Source organism: Mauremys reevesii, linkage group 10, assembly GCF_016161935.1.
Source record: "Mauremys reevesii isolate NIE-2019 linkage group 10, ASM1616193v1, whole genome shotgun sequence".
Classification (NCBI taxonomy): Eukaryota; Metazoa; Chordata; order Testudines; family Geoemydidae; genus Mauremys; species Mauremys reevesii.
In genome coordinates this window covers 14,813,321-14,839,932 of record NC_052632.1, presented here as the reverse complement: position 1 = coordinate 14,839,932, position 26,612 = coordinate 14,813,321, and the positions used below count along the sequence as shown (strand labels likewise).

The 26,612-nt window shown below is 49.2% G+C and overlaps 2 protein-coding genes and 1 non-coding gene across 5 annotated transcripts in view; 1 reads left to right on the top strand and 2 right to left on the bottom strand.

Moving 5' to 3' along the window:
- Positions 1 to 292: 292 nt before the first annotated feature.
- TRNAR-UCG lies at positions 293 to 365 on the bottom strand. The gene has a single exon. It is a non-coding gene; the product is annotated as a tRNA-Arg (tRNA).
- Positions 366 to 504: 139 nt separating this feature from the next.
- On the top strand, positions 505 to 23,738 carry POLG (DNA polymerase gamma, catalytic subunit). Its single transcript, XM_039491872.1, has 23 exons — positions 505 to 624; positions 1,409 to 2,063; positions 2,510 to 2,705; positions 4,020 to 4,187; positions 5,306 to 5,452; positions 6,002 to 6,081; positions 6,994 to 7,176; positions 7,803 to 7,954; positions 8,289 to 8,412; positions 9,533 to 9,757; positions 10,204 to 10,324; positions 11,545 to 11,622; positions 11,940 to 12,059; positions 12,838 to 12,998; positions 14,483 to 14,536; positions 14,934 to 15,051; positions 15,656 to 15,791; positions 15,949 to 16,195; positions 16,674 to 16,796; positions 17,445 to 17,613; positions 19,063 to 19,271; positions 21,449 to 21,609; positions 23,119 to 23,738. The coding sequence occupies exons 2-23, from the start codon at positions 1,471 to 1,473 to the stop codon at positions 23,181 to 23,183; spliced, it is 3,630 nt and encodes a 1,209-aa protein (XP_039347806.1). The 5' UTR covers positions 505 to 624; positions 1,409 to 1,470; the 3' UTR covers positions 23,184 to 23,738.
- Positions 22,657 to 26,612, bottom strand: part of FANCI (FA complementation group I) — a 37,089-nt gene continuing 33,133 nt past the window's right edge. For all 3 annotated transcript variants that reach the window (XM_039491869.1, XM_039491871.1, XM_039491870.1), the window contains exons 36-38: positions 26,162 to 26,257; positions 25,305 to 25,430; positions 22,657 to 23,694 (exon numbers count right to left, since the gene is read on the bottom strand). In XM_039491869.1, coding sequence (XP_039347803.1) covers positions 23,629 to 23,694; positions 25,305 to 25,430; positions 26,162 to 26,257 — 288 coding nt within the window. In that variant the 3' untranslated portion in view covers positions 22,657 to 23,628. The remainder of the gene's footprint in view (positions 23,695 to 25,304; positions 25,431 to 26,161; positions 26,258 to 26,612) is intronic.

Sequence of the window (26,612 nt, the reverse complement as noted above, 5' to 3'; positions counted from 1 at the left end):
TGCAATTTCACCCGAAATGGTTCAAAAATAATCTGAAACCTTTTGAAAACCAATACATATACAATTATAGCTCTCTAATATGAAATAAAAATAAATATAAACATTAATTAATATCACTGGCTAGGTGATTTTTACATCAGCACTGGGTTCGTGTTCACTCCTCCGTTCTGGAATTTGCCCTGTGGACATTGCTCTGGGATTCTTTCTTTTCCTTTTTCTGACACTTTAAAATAGGTGTTTTATAAATATATTTAAGAAAAAGAAACACAAGCCAGTTCAGGCCCTCAACTTGCGACCGCGGCAGGACTCGAACCTGCAATCTTCTGATCCGAAGTCAGACGCCTTATCCATTAGGCCACGCGGCCACCCTATGCTAGAATTCTAAAGACAGCCATAGGAAGCTGAGAAAGCGGCCTGGCTGCTGTGGATGGTTTCATCCACCCTGAGGCCAGGGGGAAGCGAGCTGGAAACCCGGAAGAGCGCCCAGCGGTGTGGGCTGGTCCTCCCGGGCACCGCCCCCTGCCCGGCCAGGATCATCTGATCTCGGAAGCAGCCTCGAGACCCCGCTCGCAACGCGGCCAACGGCAACTGTCCCGCCCGGCCGGGCCGAGCAGCCCCCAGCGGGTGAGGGGCCGGGGGGAGCCACCCCCGGAGGCTGAGAACTAAGGGGGGTCCGGGGGAGGGGAGAGACCCATAGGGGGCGTGGGGATGAGAGGGGGAGGCTGAGACCCATAGGGAGGGTGAGGGGAATGGGTGGGAGAGAGGGTGAGACCCCTGTGGGGGAAATGGGAGGCTGAGACCCTGTGGGGGAAATGGGGAGGCTGAGACCCATAGCGAGGGTGAGGGGAATGGGGGGGGGGAGGCTGAGACCCATAGGGAGGGTGAGGGGAATGGGGGGGGAGGCTGAGACCCATAGGGGGGAAATGGGGAGGCTGAGACCCACGGGGGGTGAGGGGAATGGGGGGGGGGGAGGCTGAGACCCCTACGGAGCCTGGGTGTGAGGGGAGAGACCCTTTGTAGAAGGGGAGGCTGAGACACGTAAGGGGGGGGGAACTGAGGGTTTGAAGGGAAACTGAGCCCCGTTGTGGGGCTGGGAGAGGAGATTGGCAGAGAGACCCCTGAGGGTAGGGACGCTCCCCTGGTTGGTAGGGAAAAGCCAAAGGGGAGGAGCTGTGTGATGGGACACATGGGGTTTCATTGACCCATGGAGTGAGCGAGAGTAGTTGCAGTATCACAATGTTAGAGCCTTGTGTACGCTGGAGGGTTTTTTCTTAAACTGTCCCATGCTGGTTCTGCTCCAGTGATGCCAGTGGTGGTTGCAAGTGCTCAGGTTCTTTGGGGGGAGGAGAGGGAAGCCCCAAATGAATTACCCTAAATTTCAGTCCTCCTGTTGCTCTTCTCTTTGCAGACCTGTCCCACCAAAAAGGGCTGACTCTTGCCCGTTCTCCATGTTACTAAAGTTGGCTGAAGATGACACATTTACTCTGGAGGAAGTCGATAGCACGTCTGTTTCCATCGCCGAGAGCCAGGCATGGGAGATGTGCCTCAGGTTCTTCAACCAGTCGCCCAGTGCAAGAGGAGGTCATGCAAGATTCTGGCACCAGCCAACGGCGCATGAACCCTCTAAACATCCAGATGCTGTCCAAGGTTCTTCACGAGCAGATTTTCCGGGGTGCTCAAGTGCAGTACTCAGATGCTGACATCCAGAGGAGTGTGGAACATCTGCAGAAGCATGACCTGTGGGGCAAAGAGACGTCCACGCTCCCTGATGTGGAGCTGCAGCTGCCCCGCATGTACGGCAACGATCTTGATGAGCACTTCCAGATTCTGGCGCAGAAGCAGAGTCTTCCTTACTTGGAGGCTGCTAATCAGCTGCTCCACTGCGAGGTACCCCCCATGCCCTCAGAGTGGGCTTGGGAAGTTGGTTGGACACAGTACGGACCCAATGGCGAGAGGAAGGCTGTAGACTTCCCTGAAGAACGAGCCTTGGTGTTTGATGTTGAAGTGTGCATGGCAGAAGGCCATTGCCCAACACTGGCAGTGGCTGTTTCACCAAGTGCCTGGTAAGATGTGATAACTGTAATATACAAGAAAAGCCACAACACTAACTGTTACCACAGTGGAGATGGTTGGAGGAGCAGGAGAGCTGAGCTTCTCCATTGTGCTAAATACTTGGTTTGATAGCGAGTAAATGGTCCCATGGAGCTATAGCTAGTGGACATAGGCCAATTCTAAAGCCTACATGTGAAATTCCAGTTTGATTTGGTTAGTGAATTCAGCGCTGGTTTCACAGCCTCGGCGCATGAACAGGTCAAACTTGGGCAGTAGCAGTGCAAACTTCCCTGCTGCTTCCTGCCAGTGTAGCTCAGCCCTGCTTGAAAAGTCAAATTCTGGGGGAGGAATCTGGCCTCCTAGCTCATCCCTCCTTAGTCCTTCTTCTAAGACTAGCAGAGGGGAATCAGTCTTCACAATCTTAAGTAATCTAAAATATAACATGCTTCCTTTCCAGGTACTCCTGGTGCAGTAAGCGGCTACTAGAAGAACGCTATACCTGGTCCAGCCAACTGACTCTGGCTGACTTTATTCCACTAGAAACTGCTCTGAACTCAAGCTGTCTTGCCAAACAGGACTGGACAGAGAGATTGGTGGTGGGTCACAATGTCGCCTTTGATCGAGCACACATTAAAGAGCAGTACTTGATCCAAGTAAGTACTTCCCTAATTTTAGGTCCATTTCATCCACCTGCTTGCTCCTTGGCTTCTGTGCATGGCTTTGAGGAAAGCCACTTAGGACCTGATTTTCAAAATTTAGTGTATACAATAAATTAGTTAAATGTATAATTTATTTTACAAAGTTAATTTGCTAGGGCAGTTACTGCTAGTTACACATTTAACCAGCCACTTGTATGTACACTCACCTGATCTGCGTGTGCAGTTGTAATTATGCACAAATTACACGTGTTTTTGTAAGTATACTTGCACTCACCTAATTTTGAAGGTCAGGTCTTGTGCCTTAGTTAACTATAAGATAGGAATAACATCACTTCCACACCTCCAGGGAGGGATTGTGAGCTTTGTTCCATTAAGGGTTGTGAATTGCTTTGAGATTCTCAACTGTTAAGTGCTACAGAGGCAGCAGTCTGCCTCTTGGTGCTTTTCAGTTTCCTTTCCCTGTGAACCAAAGTATAGAGACATTGTATTTAGCATCAGGAAAGACATGAAGGTCAGAGCTGGCAGATGACATGGACTTCAGTAGTCCAAGGTATGTGACAAGAATAGTTTGTAAGTAGTGGAAGGAGTAAGACATTTTGGTAGCATCTTGGTTTACTGCCATAGTACGGGCCTGGATTCTTTCATTTCTAACGCCAGGAGCCTTTAGGACACAGAAGAAACAAGCACTTCCCTTGCTGCCAGAGTTGTATAAAGGCTTGGATCTGTGTGACTGATTTCAGGGCAGGCTGTCCAATCTGGGTGTCCGATTCTGTCAGTTCAGCACTAAGAAGAACAAGCTGTTGAGCGTTAAAGTCAAGTCCCAGTTGATTTCCTGTGTGCATAGAACACTAGCAGCTCCCACACCAGACTGCCTCCCCACCAGCCCCCTAGCTCCAGTCTTGAGGCGCCTGAGTGCGTGAATTGTGAAAAAGGCAGTGGCTCCTTGACTGCCTGTTCTCTAACCCAGCGGGTCTCAAACTGTGGGTCAGCCAAGCTGAAGCCAAAGCCTGAGCCCCGTTGCCTGGGGCCAAAGTCCAAGCCCCAGTACCCAGGGCTGAAGCCTGAGCCTCACCATCTGGGGCCGAAGCTGAAGCCCAAAGGCTTCAACCCTGGGTGACGGGGCTCCGGTTACAGCCGCCCCCCTGCCTGGGGCTGAAGCCTTTGGGCTTTGGTTTTGGCCCCCACACCCAGGGTGGTGGGATTTGGGCTTCGGTCCCCCCCTCCTAGGGTTGTGTAGTAATTTTTGTTGTCAGAAGTGGGTCACAGTGCAATGACGTTTGAGGACCCCTAACCTGCTGTGCATTTCAGGGCTCCCGAATGCGTTTCCTGGACACCATGAGCATGCACATGGCCATCTCAGGGCTGACGGGATTTCAGCGCAGCCTCTGGATGGCTGCTAAGCATGGCAAGAGGAAAGGACTGCAGCAGGTCAAGCAGCACATGAAGAAAACGCGCAGTAAAACTGAAGGGCCTGCAGTGAGTAGGAGAATCATTGAGGAAATTCGTGCATTGCTAACTAGTGCTATAGATCCCAACTGCTTGTTTTCCTTCACTTTGTTTCCTTAGCATTTAAAAGCCTCCCCCTCCACAGGGGACCTAGCCCTGGCCTCCCCAAAGGAACGGTTTAATGGACTGCTCCATTGCCTTGTTTGAAGGAGAAGAGTCTGTAATAAATGTTTCGTATTGTGCTGTTATTGGCCATCTCTGTACACTCCAGCTGGGGTCTGAAAACTGAGCAAGGCTCTTTCTACCTCTTATGTCATCACATGTAATCAAGGGACTGCAGTCAGAACTGTGCTGGTGACCTAGTGCATAAGGCCCAGTGGAGCCATCTTGCGCTTCTGTAGCTTCAAAGGAGCTACAGATCTAACAGGAGTAGGAAGTGGTCAGTGACAATAAAGCCAGTGGCTCTGACTTGCAAACACAGGAGGAGCAAGTCAGTGGAATCAGAGGGCCATTTTACCTTGACAAAAACAGGCTTGCCCCACTCATATCTGTTCAGAATACTGCTGCAATGGTTATTGTCCTCTCCTGTTATTGTGACCATATCATCCCTCCATTGGCTCCCCCTTCTCTATTGCATCAAACATTTCACTTTCAAGGCCCTTCACGTCTTATCCCTACCCTACCTCTCTTCTCTCATTCATTATCGAGATATCAACTCCGGCTTCCAGTGCCTGCTTGCTAAATTTTCAAACAAGCACCTTTGTGTCTTCTCCCATGCTGTCCCTTATTGCTCGGAAGGAGCTACCTGTAAACCTTTGCAAAGCTACCTCATTATTCTCCTTCAAATCCCGTTCCAAAACTCTCCTCTGCCATGATGCCTACAAAACCCTTAGATTATACTTAGATGATCTGTTGTTCTGAGTTTGCATGGTGCTTAGCACAGTGAGATCCTGGTACATGACTAGGGTTCCTAGACACTATGGTAATACAAATAATTTTTATATAGTCTGTTTTCTTATCATAACTGTACTTTAGCTATACTTTAGATATATTAATTTAAAAATAGTACAACAAACTGCCTCTGCATGTCAGTCAGCTGCCAGTTCTTTCCCTGCCCTGAGGTGGCCTGCTGGCTTGTCTCTTTGCAGATTGGCTCGTGGGACTGGGTGAACATCAGCAGCATTAACAACCTTGCAGATGTGCACGACCTGTACGTTGGGGGTGAGCCGCTGGAGAAAGAGGCCCGTGAGCTGTTTGTCAAGGGGAGCATGAGTGACATCAGACACAACTTCCAGGTAAGGGTGAGCAGCTTCTGAGAGAGGCCAGGGGAGGAGGAGCCAGGCCAGGGGGATTTCTTAATAAAAAAAACAAAAAGAACTCTCAGCAGGAATAACGTTTTCTAGCAGCATGTTTTCTATTTCCTTGCAGTGGCTTTTGGAGACATACAAAGCATCCCCAGCTATGGGCAATGAAAGATGGAGCACTTTGTGCTACTGTTAGTAGTCTCCACGGGCAGCATCTCCATACTAATGATCAGGGCAGTTACAATTGGGTCCCTTTTCTTGCAAAGTTGGTGCACGTCTCGGTCGCCCAGCACATTGCCGATGTGGCCACTGGTTGACTAAGGTTTGCATGCCTCTGACCCAGACTTCTGAGATTTCTTTCCCAGGGAGGGGAAGTTTGTGAGGATGAGGTAGAAAACTGTGTTGTGGAGTCTTTAGTATAACTGGCTGACAGTCACAGTGACACTGGGTTATTGCGCCCCTTGGCTCGGCCAGTTCATTGCACTATGCTCTGTACACACAGTCTAATCTTCCTACTTTTTGCCTGTTTCTGCCCCAAAGGAACTGATGAAGTATTGTGCCCTTGATGTCCAAGCCACTCATGAAGTGTTCCAGAAGCAGCTGCCACTCTTCATGGAGAGGTGAGAAGGAGTTTGACCTTAGCCGACACAAAAATTAACTGTTGCACGGAGCCACGAAAATCTGGCTACAGATACAGGGAATTTGGCGCAGTTGCTGCAGTCTTATCCAGCCATGCTGAGGACCTGAGTTTGATCCTCTTGGAGATGGGACGGGGGGTGTAAACTCATTTCCAGGTTGGCGATCAGCATCCAAGCTCTTTATGTTGAGGAAGGTTGCAATGGCAGACTGGTGCCCAGGGGCGGCTCTAGGATTTGCGCCGCCCCAAGCAGGGCGGCACGCCGCGGGGGTCGCTCTGGCGGTCGCCGGTCCTGCGGCTCCCGTGGACCTCCTGCAGACGTGCCTGCGGAGGGTCCCGCTGGTCCCGTGGCTCCGGTGGACCTCCCCGCACCACACCGATACTCCGCCGCCACGCACTGCGGAGGAGACGGACCTGAGCTGCCTGCCGCGCCTCTCGGACGCCCCCGGCGCGCGCTGCGGCGGCAGTGCGCTGAGGCTGCTGGTGCCAGAACTCTGGGGTTTCACAGAGCCCCATTGCATGGGGACCCTGATCCCTCTCTCCTGGCTAGAAGGAATAAGCATCATAATTTCATACTCAGCTAAGGTGGACAGCTCTTAATGAGAGGGATCCTGTAATGACACTCTCATGGGTGGGACTGAGGGATCTTGTTGGTGAAATGGACTTCCTTCTGCCTGCCCTACATACAGATTCATATTAGGGCCTTTGGTAATTGCCGGTGCAGGAGGGCAAAAGCCATAGACAGTTCCGGGCAGTAGTGTGAGGTTGAGAAACTCCTAAGTGGAAATGGAGCTGAAGTTACAGATTTTGTATCTTTTATTTGTAGACTAGCCTAGTGCTTACAGGCCAAATGCCTTCTGGGTTGTGCTTAATACCATATGTATTTGTGCTGTAGATGCCCCCATCCTGTGACCTTTGCAGGGATGCTGGAGATGGGTGTTTCTTACTTGCCTGTCAATCAGAACTGGGAGAGGTACTTGGATGAGACTCAGGGCACCTATGAGGAGCTGCAGAAAGAGATGAAGAAATCCCTGATGAACCTGGCCAACGATGCCTGTCAGCTGCTTTATGAGGAGAGGTACCAGCTGGGTCATGAGCATCATGGCAGGGGGAAATGCAGAGGAGGAAGGGGCTTAGATTCTGGCACTTAGTGCAGGAAGAGAAAGCATTTGTCATTTAAAAACAGCAAAGGAATGTACTTCGCACTGATATGACAATAGTATGGCTAGATGGCTGAGAAGATTGTTGATGAGACCTGAAGCCATTCATCTTTAGATCACCAAATCTGTCCCCATATTCATGAGGGCTGACCCTCAATCCAATCCCTAGCAGACCAATGTTCACAGCTCAGAAACTCTTTAGAATTGGCACCAGCTGGTTAGCAGCCTCTGTAGCGGCTGAAGATTCAATGGAGACTGAATTTCTGACTGTTCAGGTCTGGGCGAGGCATGTTGACAAAGGGTACTATGCAGGAACCTGGCATTGCTGCGGTCCACTGCTTTTATTCTGTTCATAACCCTCAAGTTAATGCTTGACAGGGAAAATAGTAAAAAATTAGGTCTGTGTGTGTCCCTCCTTCTTGTCCCTGGTACAGTAAACTGGAACCAGGTATCAGAATTCAGGACGTCGGCAGGGTCTAGATCAGGCAGAATGTAGAAACGCAAAGCCGAAACAAGCTATGTGTAATGTTGTTCTGCCATGCAGGTATAAGGATGATCCCTGGCTATGGGACCTGGAGTGGGACCTACAGGAATTTAAGCAGAAGAAGAAACAACCAGTAAGGAAGAAAAATGAAGATGTAAACAGCGAGCCAGCCAAAGTGGTGGCAAACCCGTCTGCCCTAGAGTGGCAGGAAGGTAGTGCTCTTGGTGGGGGTGCATGGTTGGGAGGTGAGGGTGGAAAACAGGCTTAATACCAACTATCTCTAAGTTCTAGTAACGTTGCAGGAAAGATATGCAGCACAGAGTCTAAGCGGTGGGAAATCTGAACCAATGGGAAAGGCCAGCTGTCAGGTAGAGGCATAGTCAGTGTAACTTTCTAGACAAAGAGGAACAGAAACAACTGAGCAAACATTGGATCACGTGTAAGAGCAGCGCATGTCGGAAAGGGCACTGTTTCTCATCATGCCGCATTGCCAAGTGGGTGCAGAGAGAACATCCCTCGCTGAGGTTACGTTTATTACAAAATCAGATCCCGGTCCCCCCAGTGAAGAGGAAGAGCTGAGAGTCCCTGAGAGCTGGGTCTTGCTGGAGCGTCTGAAGGAGACTATCAGTTTGCTACCAAAGAGAACCCAGCACCTGCCAGGCCACCCTGGGTGAGTCATTCAAAGGAGGTTTTCATAACTCACCACTTAATGGTGACTTTGGTTTGCAGATGGAAACATTTCCAGTTGCTATTACTAATCTGTGGAAGTGTTATCTGAGCTTCTTTTCCTGCCCATGGGGTATTCCAGCTGTTTGATGCCTTTCTAAATGCCTTTGCTGATGGGCATTAAATAGCCAACAGGTGGTAGAAGGATAGGTGAAGTGGAGAGCCTGGAAACTGAGTGGATGAAGTATGTACCTTTTGCTTCAGAGGCTGGGGTTACACTCTGGCTGCTGTGAGATTAGTGAGTCCCAGTTCAGCTCTCAGTAGACAGGAGATCATCTCTGGAAGCCACCACTAAGAACTGGGTACATTTAAGTATTCTGCTCAAAGTGGCTTGTGCTGAGCCAATGTTGAAATTAAATTGCCTCCCACTTCTAGAGAAGATGGACCCTCCCGCATGTTGGAAGCACCACAGCTACCCCACTGTCCTGCTATCTGAGGTTGAAGGTATACTCAACATATACATTGTTCTATGCCCAAAGAAGATCTGAAACTGCCTTTCAGGGCTGGCAGTTCTTGAGAATGGGTTCCTGAACTGGAGCATGTGCTCTTCCCAGAAGAGGAAAAGAAATCCCCATACTCCCAAGATTTCTCGTACTCCACTGCAATACTTTGTCCCAAAGAGAGAGAGAAAATATTCAAGCTTCTCCAGAAAGATAGCTTTTTATAAGAGGAGATGGCAAAATCATTCCCCTGTCCCTTAGAAATGCAGCACTTGGAAAGCATGTGCTTGAACACATTAAGTAGGAGGCAGCCACTTAATGTTTCCTTTTGATAGGTGAGTTCCATTCAGATGATCTCGCATTTGCTGATGGTCCCATTTATCATTCACTGGATATTAGATCAACTAAGTGAGCCCAACAGATGTGCTGTCCTCATCGTTGGGGAAGCCCTGTCCTAGGCTAAAAGAGATGAAATAGGATGGACCACCTCAAAACATTAATAGTGAAGGGAATTTCTCATGTTGCCTTGTTAACCAATATGAAAGGAAGTAGATGGGGAGGAAAACTTTGAACTGCTCTTGAAGCCTTTTCCCCACTCTAATTGTTACTGTCTTGGGTCTCTAGATGGTACCGTAAACTCTGCCCGCGCCTGAATGATCCAGATTGGGTGCCAGGTCCCAGTCTCATCAGCCTTCAGATGAGAGTGACACCAAAGCTAATGAGACTAACCTGGGATGGTTTCCCAGTGCATTACTCTGAGAAGCATGGCTGGGGCTACTTGGTGCCAGGGAGGAAGGACAATTTGCCAAAGGATATCTCAGAGGCAGAAGAGCCATCCTGCCCACACAGGTAGGATAATGAGAGAGATGGGATGGGCTATCTAAGGAGATGTCAGCAGTAAATTACTGTAGTCACTAAGCTGGAGGAGAATCCCATGTTGCTAAGACTTCTGATCTCTAGTGGTTATTTGCTGAACAGTTTTGGGGAGGGAGGTTCTGGGAAGAAGGTCAGCAAATTAATCCAGAGCTCCAAAGTCTCAAACTGCTTGGCAATCAAATAAGGCAGTAACCTGAGGGCATTAAAGATGCATCTGTTCCTCCCTGAACAGAAGCCTGTGCTTTTCTCCCTTCCTATCAGAAAAAAACCTCTCTGGCTAAGCAGTGTTTGGCTGGGAATTTTGGCCTCTCCTTTTGAAGATAAATTCCACTTCAGATGCTCGATATGAAACCTGTCTCCACTCCCAAAGACACAGGTTCCTGAGTACCACTCATCTCTCCTTTGCCTTCTCCCTCTAGGGTTATTGAGCACCTGTACAAGGAGCATTGTAAGGAGAGAGGGAAGGAGCAGCCGGGCTCACTGAACACCTGCCTTGAAGAGGAGCTCATGTTAACAGACAACAGCACTATCTGGCAAAAGGTAAAGCTGGGTTTGCTGGCACTGAGGGACTGTGGGAGTAGAGGCTCAGAAAACTTGTCCGAGGCACCTGTTCCCCCTGGAAAAGCGTGATGGACAAAGTCCACCTGCTTGAATGAGAAGAGAGGGCCTGACTGCCTTTGGCTCCTGCCCTGCAAATGACCTGGCACCTTCAAACAAACCAACTATCCACCTGGGTTCCTTGATCATTTTTCCTGTGGCTGGCTGTCTCCATTAGCCTTGACTGATTCACACAGGGGTTGCTTTCCATGGTCATTTCCCTGAAAGGAATCTTGATATTTTCTTTTTTTGTTCTAATATATGAAGAGAACATTAAAAAATACTGAGTTCAGGTCAACTCCACTGAACCGACATCTGACCTCTTCACTCCCACAGTCCCTCTGGTTTGAGCTACTAATAGTCTGGCCAGGTGGCCACCCTACTCAGAGATTTGTTAATGCCAAATCTTAGCAGCCTGTGACTTGGAGCAACTGAGAAGTCACTTCAGAGAGGGTTGAGGGAAAGAAGTGGGTGTCTGAAGTAGTGAGAAGCAAGAGAATTTCTTGTAGCCCAGAACAGAGAATCCCATTTTGAAGCCCAGAAGCCCTCTTCTCACAGACATTCACTAAGTCTCCATCCTGTTCCGCACTGCTACTTTCTTGCTTGTTAAATACCTGTTGTGCTGATATCCAATTAAAGTGATGTAAGAAAGGGGACTGGCAGGCTTGGATGGGAATGGGGTACAGAGCCTCTTTCGTTTATGCTGCTGATTCAAATCCAGCGCCGTCTTAAGTGACTGAGTTATTGTCCTCTGATGGCTCTTCAGCAGCCTGTGTGAAAAGAACTGGCCTCTTTGCTGAGAGTCTTGGCAGAGAGGCCAGAGACTAATAGCTATGGAGCCTGAATTCCCCATTTGCCCCAGGGTTGTCTCTCCAGGTATTACTGCACATTATTGCCCTGCTGCTTCCTAGTCTGTACCTGTTTCAAGGATAAACAGATGCCTAAAGTCGTCTTAGATATCAAGCCAACACCTTTCGCCAACACACAACTCACTTTAAAAATGAGAAAGCTGGAGAGCTGTGGGCCCAACAACGTGCTGGAGGACAGCAGCCTCACACTATGAGAGGTTCCTGGAAGAGCTGTCCAGGAAGCCCCTGATGGAACTGGGAAGCCAAAGCACATACTAAGAAGCTCTCTGATCCTTCTGTCCCCTTTGTTCCCAGGTGGAGGAGCTGAGCTGGTTGGAGGTGGATACTGATGTGGAAGCTGAAACAGGCAGAACAGCTAAAGGGCCCAGGCAGGTAAATGGAACATCCTACCGGGAGTGTGTCAGCTACTGGGATTCATTGCACAGGTGCTGCTCCCAGCAGAACAAGAGGGCCTAGGATCCTGCATGGCTGACGAGGAGCGACTCCCTCCATAGCAGGGTCCCTTTAGGATGCTGCTTTCAGAAGCCCAATAGATGTCTCCATTGTAGTGTGTGAGGAGTCAGGCTTTCATTACCAGGTGCTTGTGTAGTTTAGGTGGCTCTTCATTAACTAAGTGCTTCCCCCACCCCTGAGGCTTTTCCTTCTTCTGGCTCTAAGTTTAGCAAGTGTCTCATGCTGGATGGTTTCAGGGAGAAACTGCGTACTGGGAGCTGGAGTGTGCCGAGAGCCAGCCTACATATCACCATGGCAATGGCCCTTACAATGATATCAACATCCCTGGCTGCTGGTTCTTCAGGCTGCCCCATAAGGTGAGTGTGGAGTCCCTAGGATGTTACTTGTTTACTGCTGAGCCTTCCCTGGAGTGCCTGGCATGGTGTTTGCGACCCATGGCAGGCTCCAAAGTGGGAGTGAGTGACACGTCTGGAGATCATTCCCCCTGCACTGACCCTACTAAGCTCTTGCTGTCCTCATGCTAAATCCTGGGGTGAGCTGAACAGCTCCCCACTGAAATGCACATGGTCACCGAATGTTTTAACTGTGGGTCTGTTCCCTTACCCATCCCCCTAAAGCCCTTTACTGGCCTAACTCCCAGCTCCTCACTTTCTCCTTCAAGGCTTTGCACAGTCTCATGTTCTTCATCCTCTCTGCTCTCATCCTCCCACTCAGGGTTAGAATAATAGAATATCAGGGTTGGAAGGGACCTCAGGAGGTCATCTAGTCCAGACCCCTGCTCAAAGCAGGACCAATCCCCAGACAGATTTTTATCCCAGTTCCCTAAATGGCCCCTTCAAGGATTGAACTCACAACCCTGGGCTTAAGCAGGCCAATACTCAAACCACTGAGCTATCCCTCCCCCTGTACCTTCAGCTGGATTAGCCTCCCAGTTCCTGTCTGCTGAATGCACTTGCACTCCTTCAGCCCGCACTTCTTTGATGTAGCCACCTGCCCTGGTCAGCAGCTCGGGACAGGGCTGGTGCGAAGGATGTGGAATGGGGCAGGGAAGTGACCAGGGTTTCACTTCTATTTCATAATAACGACTGCCCAATGTACTGAGCCAAGCCAACCTCCTTTCCTTTGCTGTTAAAGGACGGGAATGACAACAACGTTGGAAGCCCTTTTGCCAAGGATTTCTTGCCCAAGATGGAGGATGGCACCCTACAGGCTGGCATTGGGGGCACTGATGGGACAAGGGCCCTTGAAATTAACAAAATGAGCTCGTTCTGGAGGAATGCTCACAAGCGAATTAGGTGAGATAGTCAGACACTAATTCCTGTCCTCCCCCAATTAAACTGCAAAGTTCCCCACCTGGGGGGGGATCTGCTGCTGAGTGACTGATAACGGGACTCGCACAGGAACTGTAGTGTAGTGCACCTCTGTATGTTGAGGCACTGAGGAGCATTAGAGCTGATAAGGGAAGGAGCCCTGAAGGCCTCCAAAGAGGCTGATCCAGGGCAGAAAGTTTGCACACCTAAGGAAAAAAGGGATTAGGCAAAGAGCCAAAATGAAACTCTAATGGGTAAGTGCAGGAAGGGAGCTCAAACAGTGAGCAAGCAGAGTGGGTCAAGCATCCTAGCGCTGTGGACCTGGGGCTGGAGGGGAAGTGTCTCCAACTCCCAAGGAAGGCAATGGCAGTTCAACGGGCGCTCCTATGGGGAAGGGTCGGGGGAGTGTCAAGGCCCAGCTAGAATCTCTCCACTAGGATTCCTAGGGACAGGGGTGGGGGGGATTAGATATTAGTGCTGCAGAAGGAGCTTTCTGTAGACTGTAATAGTCTGAGAGTACATGTGCCCCCACTTTTAGCACTTCCAGGAGTCAGGCAGGTAAATGCACACGTTGGGGGTCTGGTAGATTTGCTACTAACTCCTCTTAGCAGAGTACAGTAACTTCTAAATTGTAACATGCCCCTTGACCACTGCTGGCGTTTGGACAGGGAGCTCCTCCCATGTTAAATAGCACGGTCTGTTTCCTGGCAGCTTGCTGTGTGGGGTTGGATCTGCCTGACCACAGTACAGGGGGCTAATCTGAACTGCGGTACTGGAGATGCAGGGTCTGGGGGATGAAGCCCTAGCTCTTGTCACAGCCTCAGTGTCCCATCCTGTGAATGAATGGTTTTTCCCCATGGTCTGGGTTAAACTGAAACTTTCATCCCTCAGTTTAAAGCGTTATTTCCATGTAGCATTCGCTTAGAGATGGGAAAATGGCAAATGTCTGAGTGGCTCCTGATCAGTGGCTCAGGTGCCCTGAGTGGCTCAGGTGCCCAGTGGTGGCACCTTTTGACTCCTCCATAGTGAGCAGCAGCCACTGTTAATGGGAACAGGTACGAACTGGGCTGTAGGTGTGTGCACAGCACACACCTACAGCAAGAGGACAGACATCTCCCAAGCAAGAGGACAGACATCTCCCACAAACTAATCTTTTGGCAGTCATAAGTGCCGGAAACCTACTTAACTGATCATTGAAACTGCCTTGCCCTCGGCACATGCTGGCATGGCCGGGGCTAGAAGCACAGTGGAGACAGCATGCTCAGCTTTGGCGTGTAGGCCTTGGGCAGCTGAAGGAAAGAACCTGAGAAAAGGGGATGCAAACTTGGGGGTTCCCCAAATAGAATCGAAGATCCAGGGTGAGACCTTCCCTCTAAGCGTTTACCTGCCTCAGCTGCTGCTGTTCATGGCCCTTCTCTTCCCAGTCTGTCTCACCGGGGCCCTGGCCTCATGTGTTCTTGTTTCACCAGCTCCCAGGTGGTGGTGTGGCTGAAGAAAGGGGAGCTGCCTCGGTCAGTAACTAGGTATGTGAGGAAATGCCATACAGGTCAGTGGCCCCTGTTCAGTTAAATCTGACCTTTGACTATTGAACCTTTCTTTCTCTGAGACTATGGGAACCTGAATCCTTAAAGGGGTCAGAACTGGGGGAATAGTCTCTTTCCTAGTTCCCCTACTTCCTCCCATCAGTTGCAACTCTCTGACCTGTGTTGACTGTGGAACTAGCTCAGCAATCAGACTCCAAGCTGGGATCATCAAAGGACTTTAGAAACTCAGTCCCATGTGATGGATCTTTCTCGGCTACAGCCGCTGGGAAGTCCCTTTCAGTTACTGGGTTCTCAGTGTGGGAAAAGCCAGAGCCAGGCCTTCTTCATCCCTACTGCTCTCCAGTGGGCAGGCAGTGACACTCTGCTTCTATTCCAGACATCCAGACTATGATGAGGAGAGTAATTATGGAGCCATCCTGCCACAGGTGATAACAGCAGGGACCATCACTCGTCGGGCTGTGGAACCCACCTGGCTGACTGCAAGCAACGCCCGGGTACAGAACTATCTTTTAGTGCTCTGGAGAGGGATTATTTGTGGAGCACAGTCGTGTGGGATTTCTCCTGGCATACAGGGCAGGAGGTCTCAAGCTAGTGACAACTGTCCTGGATTAGAAATCAGATTTGGGGGAGCAGCGGTATGTCTTGGGTTGGGTGTGAACTCTGTAGATCTCGGAGGCTGGTTCTATAATCCTTTGCCCGCTTGTCTCGCTGACATAAGTTGGCCTAGTAACCTAGGGCTGACGTGATCCAGAAGCCCAAGGACTGAGAGCAAAACCCCAATGAAAAGGGAGTTAGAATCAGTGGAGACCTTCTGGACTCCATCTGGGATGCAGAGGCCCTCGCAAAGGAAGGGGGGTAAGAGTGGAGCAAGGCAGTAGTTGGTCTCCTTGCCCGTATTCCCCTTGTCAGGAGTGTCTCTGGCTGGCATTTCTGCACTGGAAGAGCTGTGTGCTGTTAATACCATGTTGTGATCTTCCAGGAAAGCAGGATGTCGAGGCCAGGCAGCCACTGGAAAAAAGTTGTGGTTAGCCTGGCAGTGGTGTGGGGGAGGGAGGTGTAGGAGGACATGCTCAAAGTGGTATCAATCTGTGTTCACAGGCTGACCGGGTAGGCAGCGAGCTTAAAGCCATGGTCCAGGTCCCTCCGGGCTACTACCTGGTTGGAGCAGATGTGGATTCCCAGGAGCTCTGGATAGCTGCTGTCCTCGGGGAGGCTCATTTTGCAGGCATGCATGGTGAGAGGTTCAGCTGGGGCAGCACTGCCCTGCAGTCATGTGACATGGACTGCCGTTAGGGTGCTGGGCCAGGATGTAGCATTGCCATGGTGATGCTGTGAGGTCTGACTCAGACCCATTTCCAGTCTGCATTAACCTCCCCTCTCCTGCCCCCCAGGCTGTACTGCATTTGGCTGGATGACTCTGCAGGGGAAGAAGAGCAACGCCACAGACCTGCACAGCAAGACGGCCTCTACGGTGGGGATCAGTCGGGAGCATGCCAAAGTCTTCAACTACGGGCGCATCTATGGGGCAGGCCAGCCCTTCGCAGAGCGCCTGCTCATGCAGTTTAACCACCGGCTGACGCAGCAGCAGGCAGCTGAGAAGGCTCGGCAGATGTATGCAGTCACCAAGGGGATCCGGCGGTGAGTGCTGCCTTGTGGTTTAACTTAGCAAAGCTTTGACGTAGAAAGCTGTGGGGAATGTGATCTACCTGTGACATTGTTGTGTCCACTGTTGAAGGAGTTGGCCAGAAACTTGCCACACTGTTAGCTCAGTCTGTCTCCAGCTGGGTCATTCCTCCTGGGATTTGGACCAGAAGGGTCCTTTGGTAGGTTGGCTGCCCCTGTGGAGCTGCCTGAAAGGAAGCTGTGTCTGTCTCTGACATAGACAAATCCTTCCTAGTGAGGTGAAGGTAGAGCACATTGCAGGCTTCTGGGCTCTCTTACTGTCCTGGCCTAAGTGTCCTGAATCTGGAGCTTATGCTTCTTGACAGTCAAGAGTTAATTAATTTGAAGCTTCTGAGCAGGCTTGCTCAGTTCCATAACCATGAACCTTGTTCCTGAAACTCCAGGAGATCTAAGTCTAAGATGCCATTTATCCCTACTGGTTCCTCTTTTCTAGGTATCACCTTTCTGAGGAAGGGGAGTGGCTAGTGAGAGAGCTGGGCTTACCAGTAGAGAGGGCAGAGGACGGTTCTGTGTCTTGGCAGGACGTGCGAAGGATACGGAGAGAAACCACGAAGAGGTGAGGGAGCAAAGCTTGAGAAGAGCCTCTGTTTGTGGGAAATGGGATATGCAAACCCTCCGATGCACCCTGTGCCAGTAACACGGGGAACGGAGAGCTGGTATACACAGGAATCCTATGTCCAGAAAGGGGATGCTGGTGAAAGAGGCAAGTCAACAGCTCTCTTAATCAAATGAAATTGGAGGCCAAGGGCAATTTTAGCTTTTGTGCAAGGAAAGAGGCAGCCATGAAATAGTCAGGCTTTGTTCAGATTTCCCCACCAGCCTCTGCCAGTGCGCTTTACGCCTAATCTGCAACATTCCCTGCTATTGTAATCCTGGGCTTTCCTCCTCCCGCCTGTCCCCACAACTCTGCAATGCACCTCAATCCTGACCTGCAGCATCCTTGCTTTTCCAACTCTGAACCTGCATGTAGCTCTGCTGACACACAGCAGAATCCCCTGCTCCGTTAGTTGGGGGCTTCCCTGCCTGCCAGTCTGCTGATGTGCCATAAACCTAAATCTGCAGAAGTGAAAAGCTAGTGCAGCTGAGCCCCTTATTATCGATAGCGAAGCTCATGAAAGCTCTGACCCCAGTGCCTCTGCAGAGACTGTTTTGTGGCAGGTTCCTGGGGGAAGATGTAGTGACCCTTCTATTCCCCGCACTGCAGGTCGCCCAGGGGAAAGTGGGATGTGGTATGCCAGCGTGTGTGGGCTGGAGGGACTGAGTCTGAAATGTTCAACAAGCTGGAAAGCATTGCTATGTCTGCCTCACCAAGAACCCCCGTGCTGGGCTGCTGCATCAGCAGAGCCCTGGAGCCAGCTGCTGTCAAGGGCGAGGTAAGAGCAAACCCTAGCTTGACACACAGCTCTGACGTGGCTTTCGGGGTTTGCCGGTTTGAATGAGATGACCTTGGCGCTCCCAGCTAGCAACACTCCATGTTGCCATGCTGGGAACTGTAGTCTGAACAGGCGGACTTTGTATTAGTTAAGTGACTGCATCCTGCTCTATTTTGTGCAAAGTAGGAGTGGCCATGGGACTGCTGGCTGGCTGCCAATACTGCCCTGGATTGGGAACAGTTTGGATCATCCTGTGGAACCACAAGTTTATTGGTGCTCCACCCGTATAAGTTTTGGTGCAGCTGTAGTTCTCAGTAGTGCTGCCCTGTGACAGACGGTGATGCACAGCAGCTTTGCTTGAAGGTTGTGCTACAGCAAAGACAACAGTTAACTTGGAGGCTAAACCCCCTCTGTACTCAGCAAATGCTCTAGAATCAATTGTCAGAAGCTGTGTTACAGACTGAATCAAAGCTAGGTTCTTGCAGTGCCTGTCATACCCCAGGGGTCTCTGCAGCTATGGGGTAGACAATGGGGTCTAACCTGCCCTCACTTGCACCCTTGACATCAAGGAAGTCACACAGGTGTGTGGGCAAAATTGGGCCCTGGCAATTTAGGGCCTCTGTAGTCAAATGCAACAGCAGCAGTTCAGAGCCTGCAATATTGCAGCCACTTCCCTTGTGGGAAGGAATCTGGTCAAGACATTGGGATTAGCCCCAGTGCTTTCTAGAATTTGCCACAGGCATTTTCATTTCCCCTCAGAACAGCCCGTAACGGGGGTAGGTTTAAGTCCCATGTGAAGGGTGGCATCTTCAGAGGTGCAACGAGCACCTAGTACTGCTCTGCTCTGATGAGCCCCAGTCCTGGTGAAACAATTAAACCCCTGGCCTTGTGACTTAGAGGTGGGAGTAGTGCCTGCTGAACCCACTGACACCATAGAGGCCAGTGAGAATGTGCCATATCCTCAGGAATAAGAGATAACATAGCAGGAGTTCAGCATACTCACCAGCACGTAGACAGCTGCAGTAACTAGTTGTAAATAGCTCCTTCAGGGGTGAGACTCCTTGCTTCTGCTAGCTTTAAAGGGTCAACTCCCCCGAAAAGCATGCTGGGAACAATGATCCTATAAAAGGGCAATTGTATAGTGAGGGTTGGTTAGCATCTAGGAAATAACAAAAAGAAGTTGTATCCTATCATTCTATCACGATGCCCTTCAGTAATTGTTCTCTCCAGTGGGTGTGTTTGGGGTTTTTGTTTGTTTGGTTTGTTTTGTTTTTGGATAGGATTTTGTATCCTCAAACACTGCCCCAGCAACACAGCCCTTTTAGGCTTGTTACCACCAACTTTTCCTTGGTAGAGCGTGACCCTACGGAAACAGACTTCCCCAGGGAATGTGCTGCTATGGGAATCAGTTCTGGAACCCTTCTAGCTTCTGGTTTGTGTTTCCTCCAGTTTGTAACCAGCAGAGTGAATTGGGTGGTGCAGAGCTCAGCTGTAGATTACTTGCACCTAATGCTGGTATCCATGAAATGGCTCTTTGAAGAATTCAACATTGATGGGCGCTTTTGCATCAGCATTCATGATGAGGTGCGCTACCTGGTCCAGGGTGAAGATCGCTACCGGGCAGCGCTAGCCCTGCAGATCACCAACCTCCTAACACGGTAAAGGTTCTAAAAAACCCAGCCACATTCCAACCATCCTGCTTTGTAGGGGCAAAACTGCAGGTCATGTGTTTCCTGATGAGACAGAATAGGCTGAAACTGTTGGTATGGTAGGAAAGTTAAGAAACAGTCCATCACTTAAGTTATGTTTTGTCCTTAGTGAATGTGGAGTTGGCTAAAAAAGAGTCAAGTTAGCAGCACCAGAGACTGAGTTCCTTTTTATTCACCACCCAGCCTAACACAGGCAATTACAGTTCAAGCTTCCGGCTTCCTGTGGGCCTCACTCCTGATCTAAACAGGGATCTACAAAGCGAGAGGGAGTGTCAGGCTCTGTAGCAGTAAGTCTTTAACCACTCTAATAGGCAAATTGGGGTACTGGGTTTTTGATGTAAATACCTCCCCACCCTACCCAATTTCACACAGGCCCAACAGCCACTGGGTGGGAATTGAACTAGAACCTAATTGCTTTTAAAATTCCAAATCTTGAAGGCTTAAGTGTGTCAAGAATCTTCCTTTATATACCAGAATGCACAGCAGTTAAACTTCATGGTTCTCCTAGCAGGGGCAGGAATGGATGTCAGTACCTGCAATGCTGCTATGACTCCTTCCTGGCCCTTGGGTCCTTCCACGAGTAGCTTTCCATTGTGTGGCTGCATTGTGGTCAGAGCAGTGAGGTAGCTTGAGTGAGTCAAACCCACATGGTTTTTAATTTGTAGTTTAAAATTTAGTTTTGAGGTAATAACTTTACACGAGTCCCCTTATCTGCACAGCCCAGCAGGCCAAAGCAGAGCTGCTTGCTCTTGCATCTAGTTAAGTATGCCAGTAAACAGAGCATCTCTGTGCCCATGTGGTGTTCATGCCTTGGTACCTGTGGTTTTGCACCATCCATTGGTGGCAGTGGGCTTCACTTTGGGAAAATCTGACCCACACACGGTGGGAGAGGATTAACTGGAGTTAAGTATCTGGGTTCTTCCTTTCTTAGAAGGGAAACTGAACATACCTTGACTCTCTTCCTCCCGCCTCCTCTTCAGCCATACCAAGCCCTCATAAAGCACTTTACATCTTCAAAGTGCTGTGCAAATAGGATGCAAAATAATTTTTAACAACCGACTAACGTTCTTTGAAGCTATTATTGCTGCAGGCAGGACTAGACTTGATTAAAGCAGAAGTTCTCCCCCTTCTGTTAGAGGGTACCACGCGTGTTGCTAACTGTGAAATCAGGGTCCTTGCTGCCTTTTAAAGCCTGATAGAACCAGCTCTACAAAAAGTGAGTGTGTCAGCACTGAAGGAAAGCTCCTGGCAAACAAGCTGTAATACCCAGCAATTGCCTTGTGGTGGTTGCTGGTAGAATAAGCCTGCCTCGATGAGTCTCCCACCTGCCAGGGCAATCTCAGAGGATAAAGGGTCCTGCCCTGTGTCTGTGTAAAGATCTTTTCCATGATCTGAAAGTGGTGGTGGTTATAGTGAAGAGCTGTGACAAAGCACTAATTGGCCCACTTGCTGGTCTAAGGGTAGCTCTTACCACAGAGCTAGAATCAACTGCTTACCATGAGAAAGGAAGGCTCTGTACTCACTTGTGCTCCACACCCTTCACATCCTCACCCTCATGTCCTGCCCTGGCACAAAGTGGCAGGACCTCCTGCCACCTCTGGAGGGTGAGGAACCCCGGTGGGCCAGCCTCTACTCCACCCTGGTCCAGAGGATATCAGTTGGTGGCTCCTTCACAGAGCTGTGAGCACGGGCATGTACTTGGCGCAGTTCACGCCCGTCCCGGACACTTGCCCCTTCTGCGGTGTGAGGGAGACTCTGGTGCATGTTTACCTAGAGCCCCTATTCCGGCTCCTCTTAGACATCCTGTTAAGTTTTTGGTTGCACTTTTCCCCTCGCTTTGATGCCTTCGAGGAGCAGTGGGCACTGTCGGGGGTTCTCTGCTCAGTGCCCCCATCAGGTTCCCGTTGTTTGACCCTTTGACCTCACTCCTGTTCCGGTTATCTCATTAGTTGTACCCCAGAATCATTTGGCTTCCAGGTCCTGTGGATTCTCCCCTTAGGCTGGGGGGAGGTCCTTAAGCAGTGGGCAGGCTTCTGCCTGCCCACTTCCTGGATCCCAATAGGAGAGTCTTTCCCTTCTCACCCTAAGGATTAAATATTTACATGCAGTGGCTCTTATTCTTTCAGGTGCATGTTTGCCTATAAACTAGGCCTACAGGATCTGCCTCAGTCAGTGGCTTTTTTCAGTGCTGTGGATATTGACCTGTGTTTAAGGAAGGAGGTGACCATGGATTGCCTAACTCCATCAAATCCAAGTGGGCTGGAGAGGAGATATGGCATCCCACCTGGTAAGTATCTCATCTCACACAAGCTAGGAGTAAGAAGCAGATTATAGTTTACTGAAGCATGAACAGCTAATCTCCATCTGTAAGAAGTAGCACTTGCTCTTAAATGCTCTGTCACAGAGCTGTGTTCAGCTAGGAGCTCTGTGATTGAGCATTGCTCTGTCATAGTCACCTGATAGGTACAAACTACTTACTATAAAAAGACAGATTCCCATAAGGCAGTTTGCCTAGCTCTGTACAAAGACCATGCACCTGAAAGTGACCACATATTTGCTTGTACCAGCTGTTAGACAGTTCCTGTCTCAGCACCAAGGCCAGCCTGCATTTCCAATCCAATGGCACTATGTGGAACTCCCAGCTGAAGCCTGTTCTGGTGTAAATTCTGGGGCAAGTCCTAGAGGTCTGCCACCTCCCTGCTGGGTGATGGGGTTGCAGTAACATTGTGCAAATTCCCCTAAGTTGCTGTCCCTTTGTCACCCCTACATGTACACATTGGAGCTGGAGTTTTAGATTCTAGGTTGCATAGACATACCAATGCTATCTCTGATCAAACTTACATGCTGAAACTAGAACTGTAGCCACAGCACCATAAGAGGCTGGCCAATCACGTACATACCTCAGGTCTCAGATGGACTTGTACTCAGTGTGACTAGCCCATCCTGCCACCTGCACCCTCATTTCTATTTTTAGTGCTCTAGCTTGTGAGCTAGTGTGGGGGTATGTACACTTGACCTGGAAATTACACCTTCAGCTCCAGTGTAAACACATTCTAAGTTTTACACTAGTGCTTTCGTCTTTCTCCCATTGACTGTTCTTAGCACAGCACAGCCTTGTTTAGAAAGCTGCAGCTAATCCAAGCTGAAGTCATACTAGTACCCACCAGTTCAGGATAAAGTGATAATTACTCATCACTTGACAAACATCTTTTAATTGATGAAAATAAGTAACTAAAGTAGCAGCTATTTAAATACCTCCTGAAATGTGAGACTGTTCTTTCAAGTAAAGAACTGCCTAACTTTAGAAGCACAGATGAGTAGGCAGTTGGAAATGTGAATAGTTCAATGCATGGCTTTTAAATAAGCCACGCAATACCTCTTTAAACAATCTTTATTGGTAACGCTTAAGCCAAAGTGCATTTTAGGAAAGGCACAACAAGTGAACACGTCCTAGTGGTAGGAACCTCTGACTTCTCTCCAGGAACGTGGACCAAAGCAGCCAAGTGCATTACAGCTAAAGTCCACAGAAACAAGAGAACACTAGAGTCCAGCCACAGGAATATTAATAATAATCTGCTCCATTTTTAAACTGTATCACCATAGTCGGCTTCTCTGTTCCTATCTTTACAGCCTATGGCTGCAGTGATTTTGTATACACAGAGGGGGCATTAAGGCTTTTAAAGCAACAAAACAGTGGAAAATACAGTGTTGGGGTGGGGTGTTTATCACTTACGTTGTGGGCTTTTCAGAAAGTGCCCAAGTGAAAGTAAATTAACAGCTTACAACTGTCTTTCAGGTGAAGCTCTGGATATATATCAGCTTATTGAAATAACCAAAGGCTCATTGGAGAAAAGAAAATAGAGCTGGAGACAACCAGACTGTAAGGCTCTCAAACAGCTAACTTATTGGCAGGGAATGCCAGTGCTTGGGGTCCTTGCAAGGGCAGGGCTCCTGGTAGCAAACCAGCCCAGGTGACAGGTCTTGTCTTGCTCTAAGAAGAAGGGACTTGGCGGAGGGAGAGGACTCCACTGAAGCAGCACATTGTAATGGCAAAGGCAGCTCCCAGAACAGTGTCCGAACAGCCTACCCAAGGCTGAATTTTTAGCTGTAAAATACAAGGTCTTGCACAGACTGTGCATCACTGGGCCAGCATAGCTCAAGCAGCTGCGGGAGAGTTCATGAGTGCTTGTTATTTTCCACTGCCAGAACAATTTCGTTATAGATACAGTTGTCCAGGGCATTGCTGCCAGTCTGCAACAGAAAAACTGTGCTGGGTGTGTGTTACTCTGACAAGAAGGCAGCAGCTCTATTTTTTTCGTCGTCTCTTCTTTTTGGGTTCCTGGCTCTCATCCGGCTGTTCTGCTGCAACAGTCTAGAGGGGGGGATATCAATAAAAGCATGAGTTATGCTACTGAAGAACAGGCTTCTGTGGTTCTAACCTAATAACCATTTATCTACTTTAAGAAACCACTCACACAGAATGGGGACTATCTCTGTTCTTTCCACATCAGGGCCAGTGTTCCTCACACAGATACTGCCACTGGTAAAAGCCCCATTAATGCGTGCTTGTTTTATCTAGAAATCAGACTGAGTATAAGCCAGTGGTAGGCAACCTGCCGAAGGCAGCATGCGAGCTGATTTTCAGTGGCACTCACACTGCCTGGGTCCTGGCCACTGGTCCGGGGGGCTCTGCATTTTAATTTAATTTTAAATGAAGCTTCTTAAACATTTTGAAAACCTTATTTACTTTACATACAATAGTTTAGTTATATATTATAGAAAGAGACCTAAAAACGTTAAAATATTACTGGCCCACAAAACCTTAAATTAGAGTGAATAAATGAAGACTCGGCCCACTACTTCTGAAAGGTTGCCAAGCCCTGAGGCAGGAGCCTCCTTATTTTGTTTGTAGTGTCTACTCCACTGTCTCAGGACTAGGGCAGGGAAGGGCAGCTGCCCTGGCCCTAGTGAAAGGGGGGCTGGACCCTGCGGCGCAGCAGTGATGCCCTGAAGCTGGCAGGAGAGGAAGAGTCGTCGAGCGTGGCAGGCGGCAGGCGCCGGGCGGGCGGTGGGGCAGGGGGGGGGGGAGGGGGGGGGGAGGGGGTGTGGGTGGTGTGGGGGGGCAGGAGAGACCCCCCCCAACAGCCCTGGTCTACTCCAAAAGGGCACTGACCACTGTGTTACAGTAGATCCTTAAGGGAACAAACAGGTTAAGCCTCTAGGAACTAGGACATTCTAGCACTCACAAATGCATTAGTCAGAGGGGAACAGATTCTTTTCTTTTCCTGTGGAGCTTAAGGAAGGCCAATATGCTACTCTGCTTTCAGCACTGGAAATGAAGGAAAGGCCCCTTTACACTACACGAATAGATAGCAAGATAAGGCAGTGCTTCTCGAAGTTTTTGTTCTGCAGAGAACTTTATAAGAGCTATTTGATCCTGGACACACTCCCCCATCTTAGGTACAAGCCTGTTGGGCCAATAGTAGTCTACAAAATGCAGCATGAGTGCCACTGAGTTAAGAGAAATCTATAACCACTGCCAATCCTAGAGCCATGAAGCACTAAGAGTTTAAAGGCACAAGTCATACCATACAAACCTGATTTTTTTTCCCCACCCATGCTAGAAAAATCAATAGTTATGGGGAACACACAGCAGAATTAATGTGGGCTTTTCTAAAGTACTGTATATAATGTGTGTTTTTTTTTTTTAAACAGTACTGGCATATTAAGTGAAAACTAGCTCAGGGGAAAGTGTTGAGCTAAGCAACACACTGTCATGTCACAGAGATGGCAGAGTCGGGTCTCTACCGTTTCACTCATTAAATGGGCAGATAGTAAATTAGAGGTTCCCCTGTAAAGATAGAACTGGGGCAGGCTCACTTTACACTCATTTAACACACGCCCAAGGAAAGCCCAGCCTCAGCTGGATCTTAGCGAGAGTGGCCTCCATGAGCCCTGGCATTTGCTCTTGTGAGTTCTGACCTGGTCATTGTCTGGTTCATTCTCAGCATCTTCAGTGTTGTTCTCCTGCAGCGCACTCTCTAGTGTGGACACGTTGATGCGGAAGTCCCGGGAGGTGCTCAGCTTCATGTACTGCATCAAGTTCACCTACGGTAACCAAAAGAAAATGAGTATTTCAAGGCTGATTGCTAGGAGAGAATGCGCCAGCATTAATACCTGTTGTAATGCAGCTTTCTACCACTGCCCACTCCTCCCCTTAGTGCCAGGGCAGAGTCCTAGCTCACCTTCCTCCCAGTAACAATGTGTGACTGGGGCAAAGTCTAGGTGACAGACTGATGTTTTCACTCTCCCTTTCTTTCATCCTGGGCGTGTTCAACATCCCCTGCCACCACTTTCAAATGGGCAAAGCTACCTACCTTATGGATGTTTTAAGGAGGTGGGAGTAGGCAGGAACCCTAAATGTGTATATTACCCTGATGTCATCTCAGCTGAAAGCCTTGGCTAGGAATGGTTCTTTCATGCCACTTGAGATGAATGGGCAGAACAATGGCATTAACCCTTTCAGTTTCTACTCAACAAGAAAATAGAAAATGGCTAAGTCATCAGAAAGCTTATGCTTCAAGTGCCTGCATTGATGCCAGCTGGCTGAATGTAACATCAATTTAGAATAAAAAGTCAGGCCAGGATTTGTGAGAAAGTTGCCATGATGCTTAATTTCTTCTATGGCAAGTTGCATTGATAACCGCAGTAGTAACATTCATTTAGAAAACCAAGTAGAGGTACAACAGCCTTTCCCACTGATGCTGCTTTGCTGTATGTATGTCATCTGTCCTTCAGCCACACAGAGCCACAGACTGCTGGAGAGGAGGGCAGATTACCTTTGACTTTTTGGAGAGATGGATAAGGAATTTCTCATATTGCTCTATAGCAAAAATCAGGTTTGGGATTGGCTTGGTCTCCCGAAGCACCTTGGCCTGTAATACAAAAAAAAAAAAAAAAAGGTTAGAAGTGAACACTGAAGGCTCCCATAGTAAACTTAATGCAGTGTGAGCAGCTCAGGTATGTAACAATGCACACATTTATATGATCCTCAGATTACAGACATCAGCCTGGATCTCCATAACCGAATGGAAGAGATTTAAAAACCTATTTACCACAGTGGCCAATTGCTTAAAGGCATTGTACAGAACTCCACTTTCTCATGACAAGGGACGGAGTCATGGAAATGGAAGAGACCTCGAGATACCATCAATTCCAGCTCCCTAGGCTGAGGCAGGACCAAGTAAACCTAGACCATCGCTGACGGTGTTTGTCCACCTCCCTTGGAAG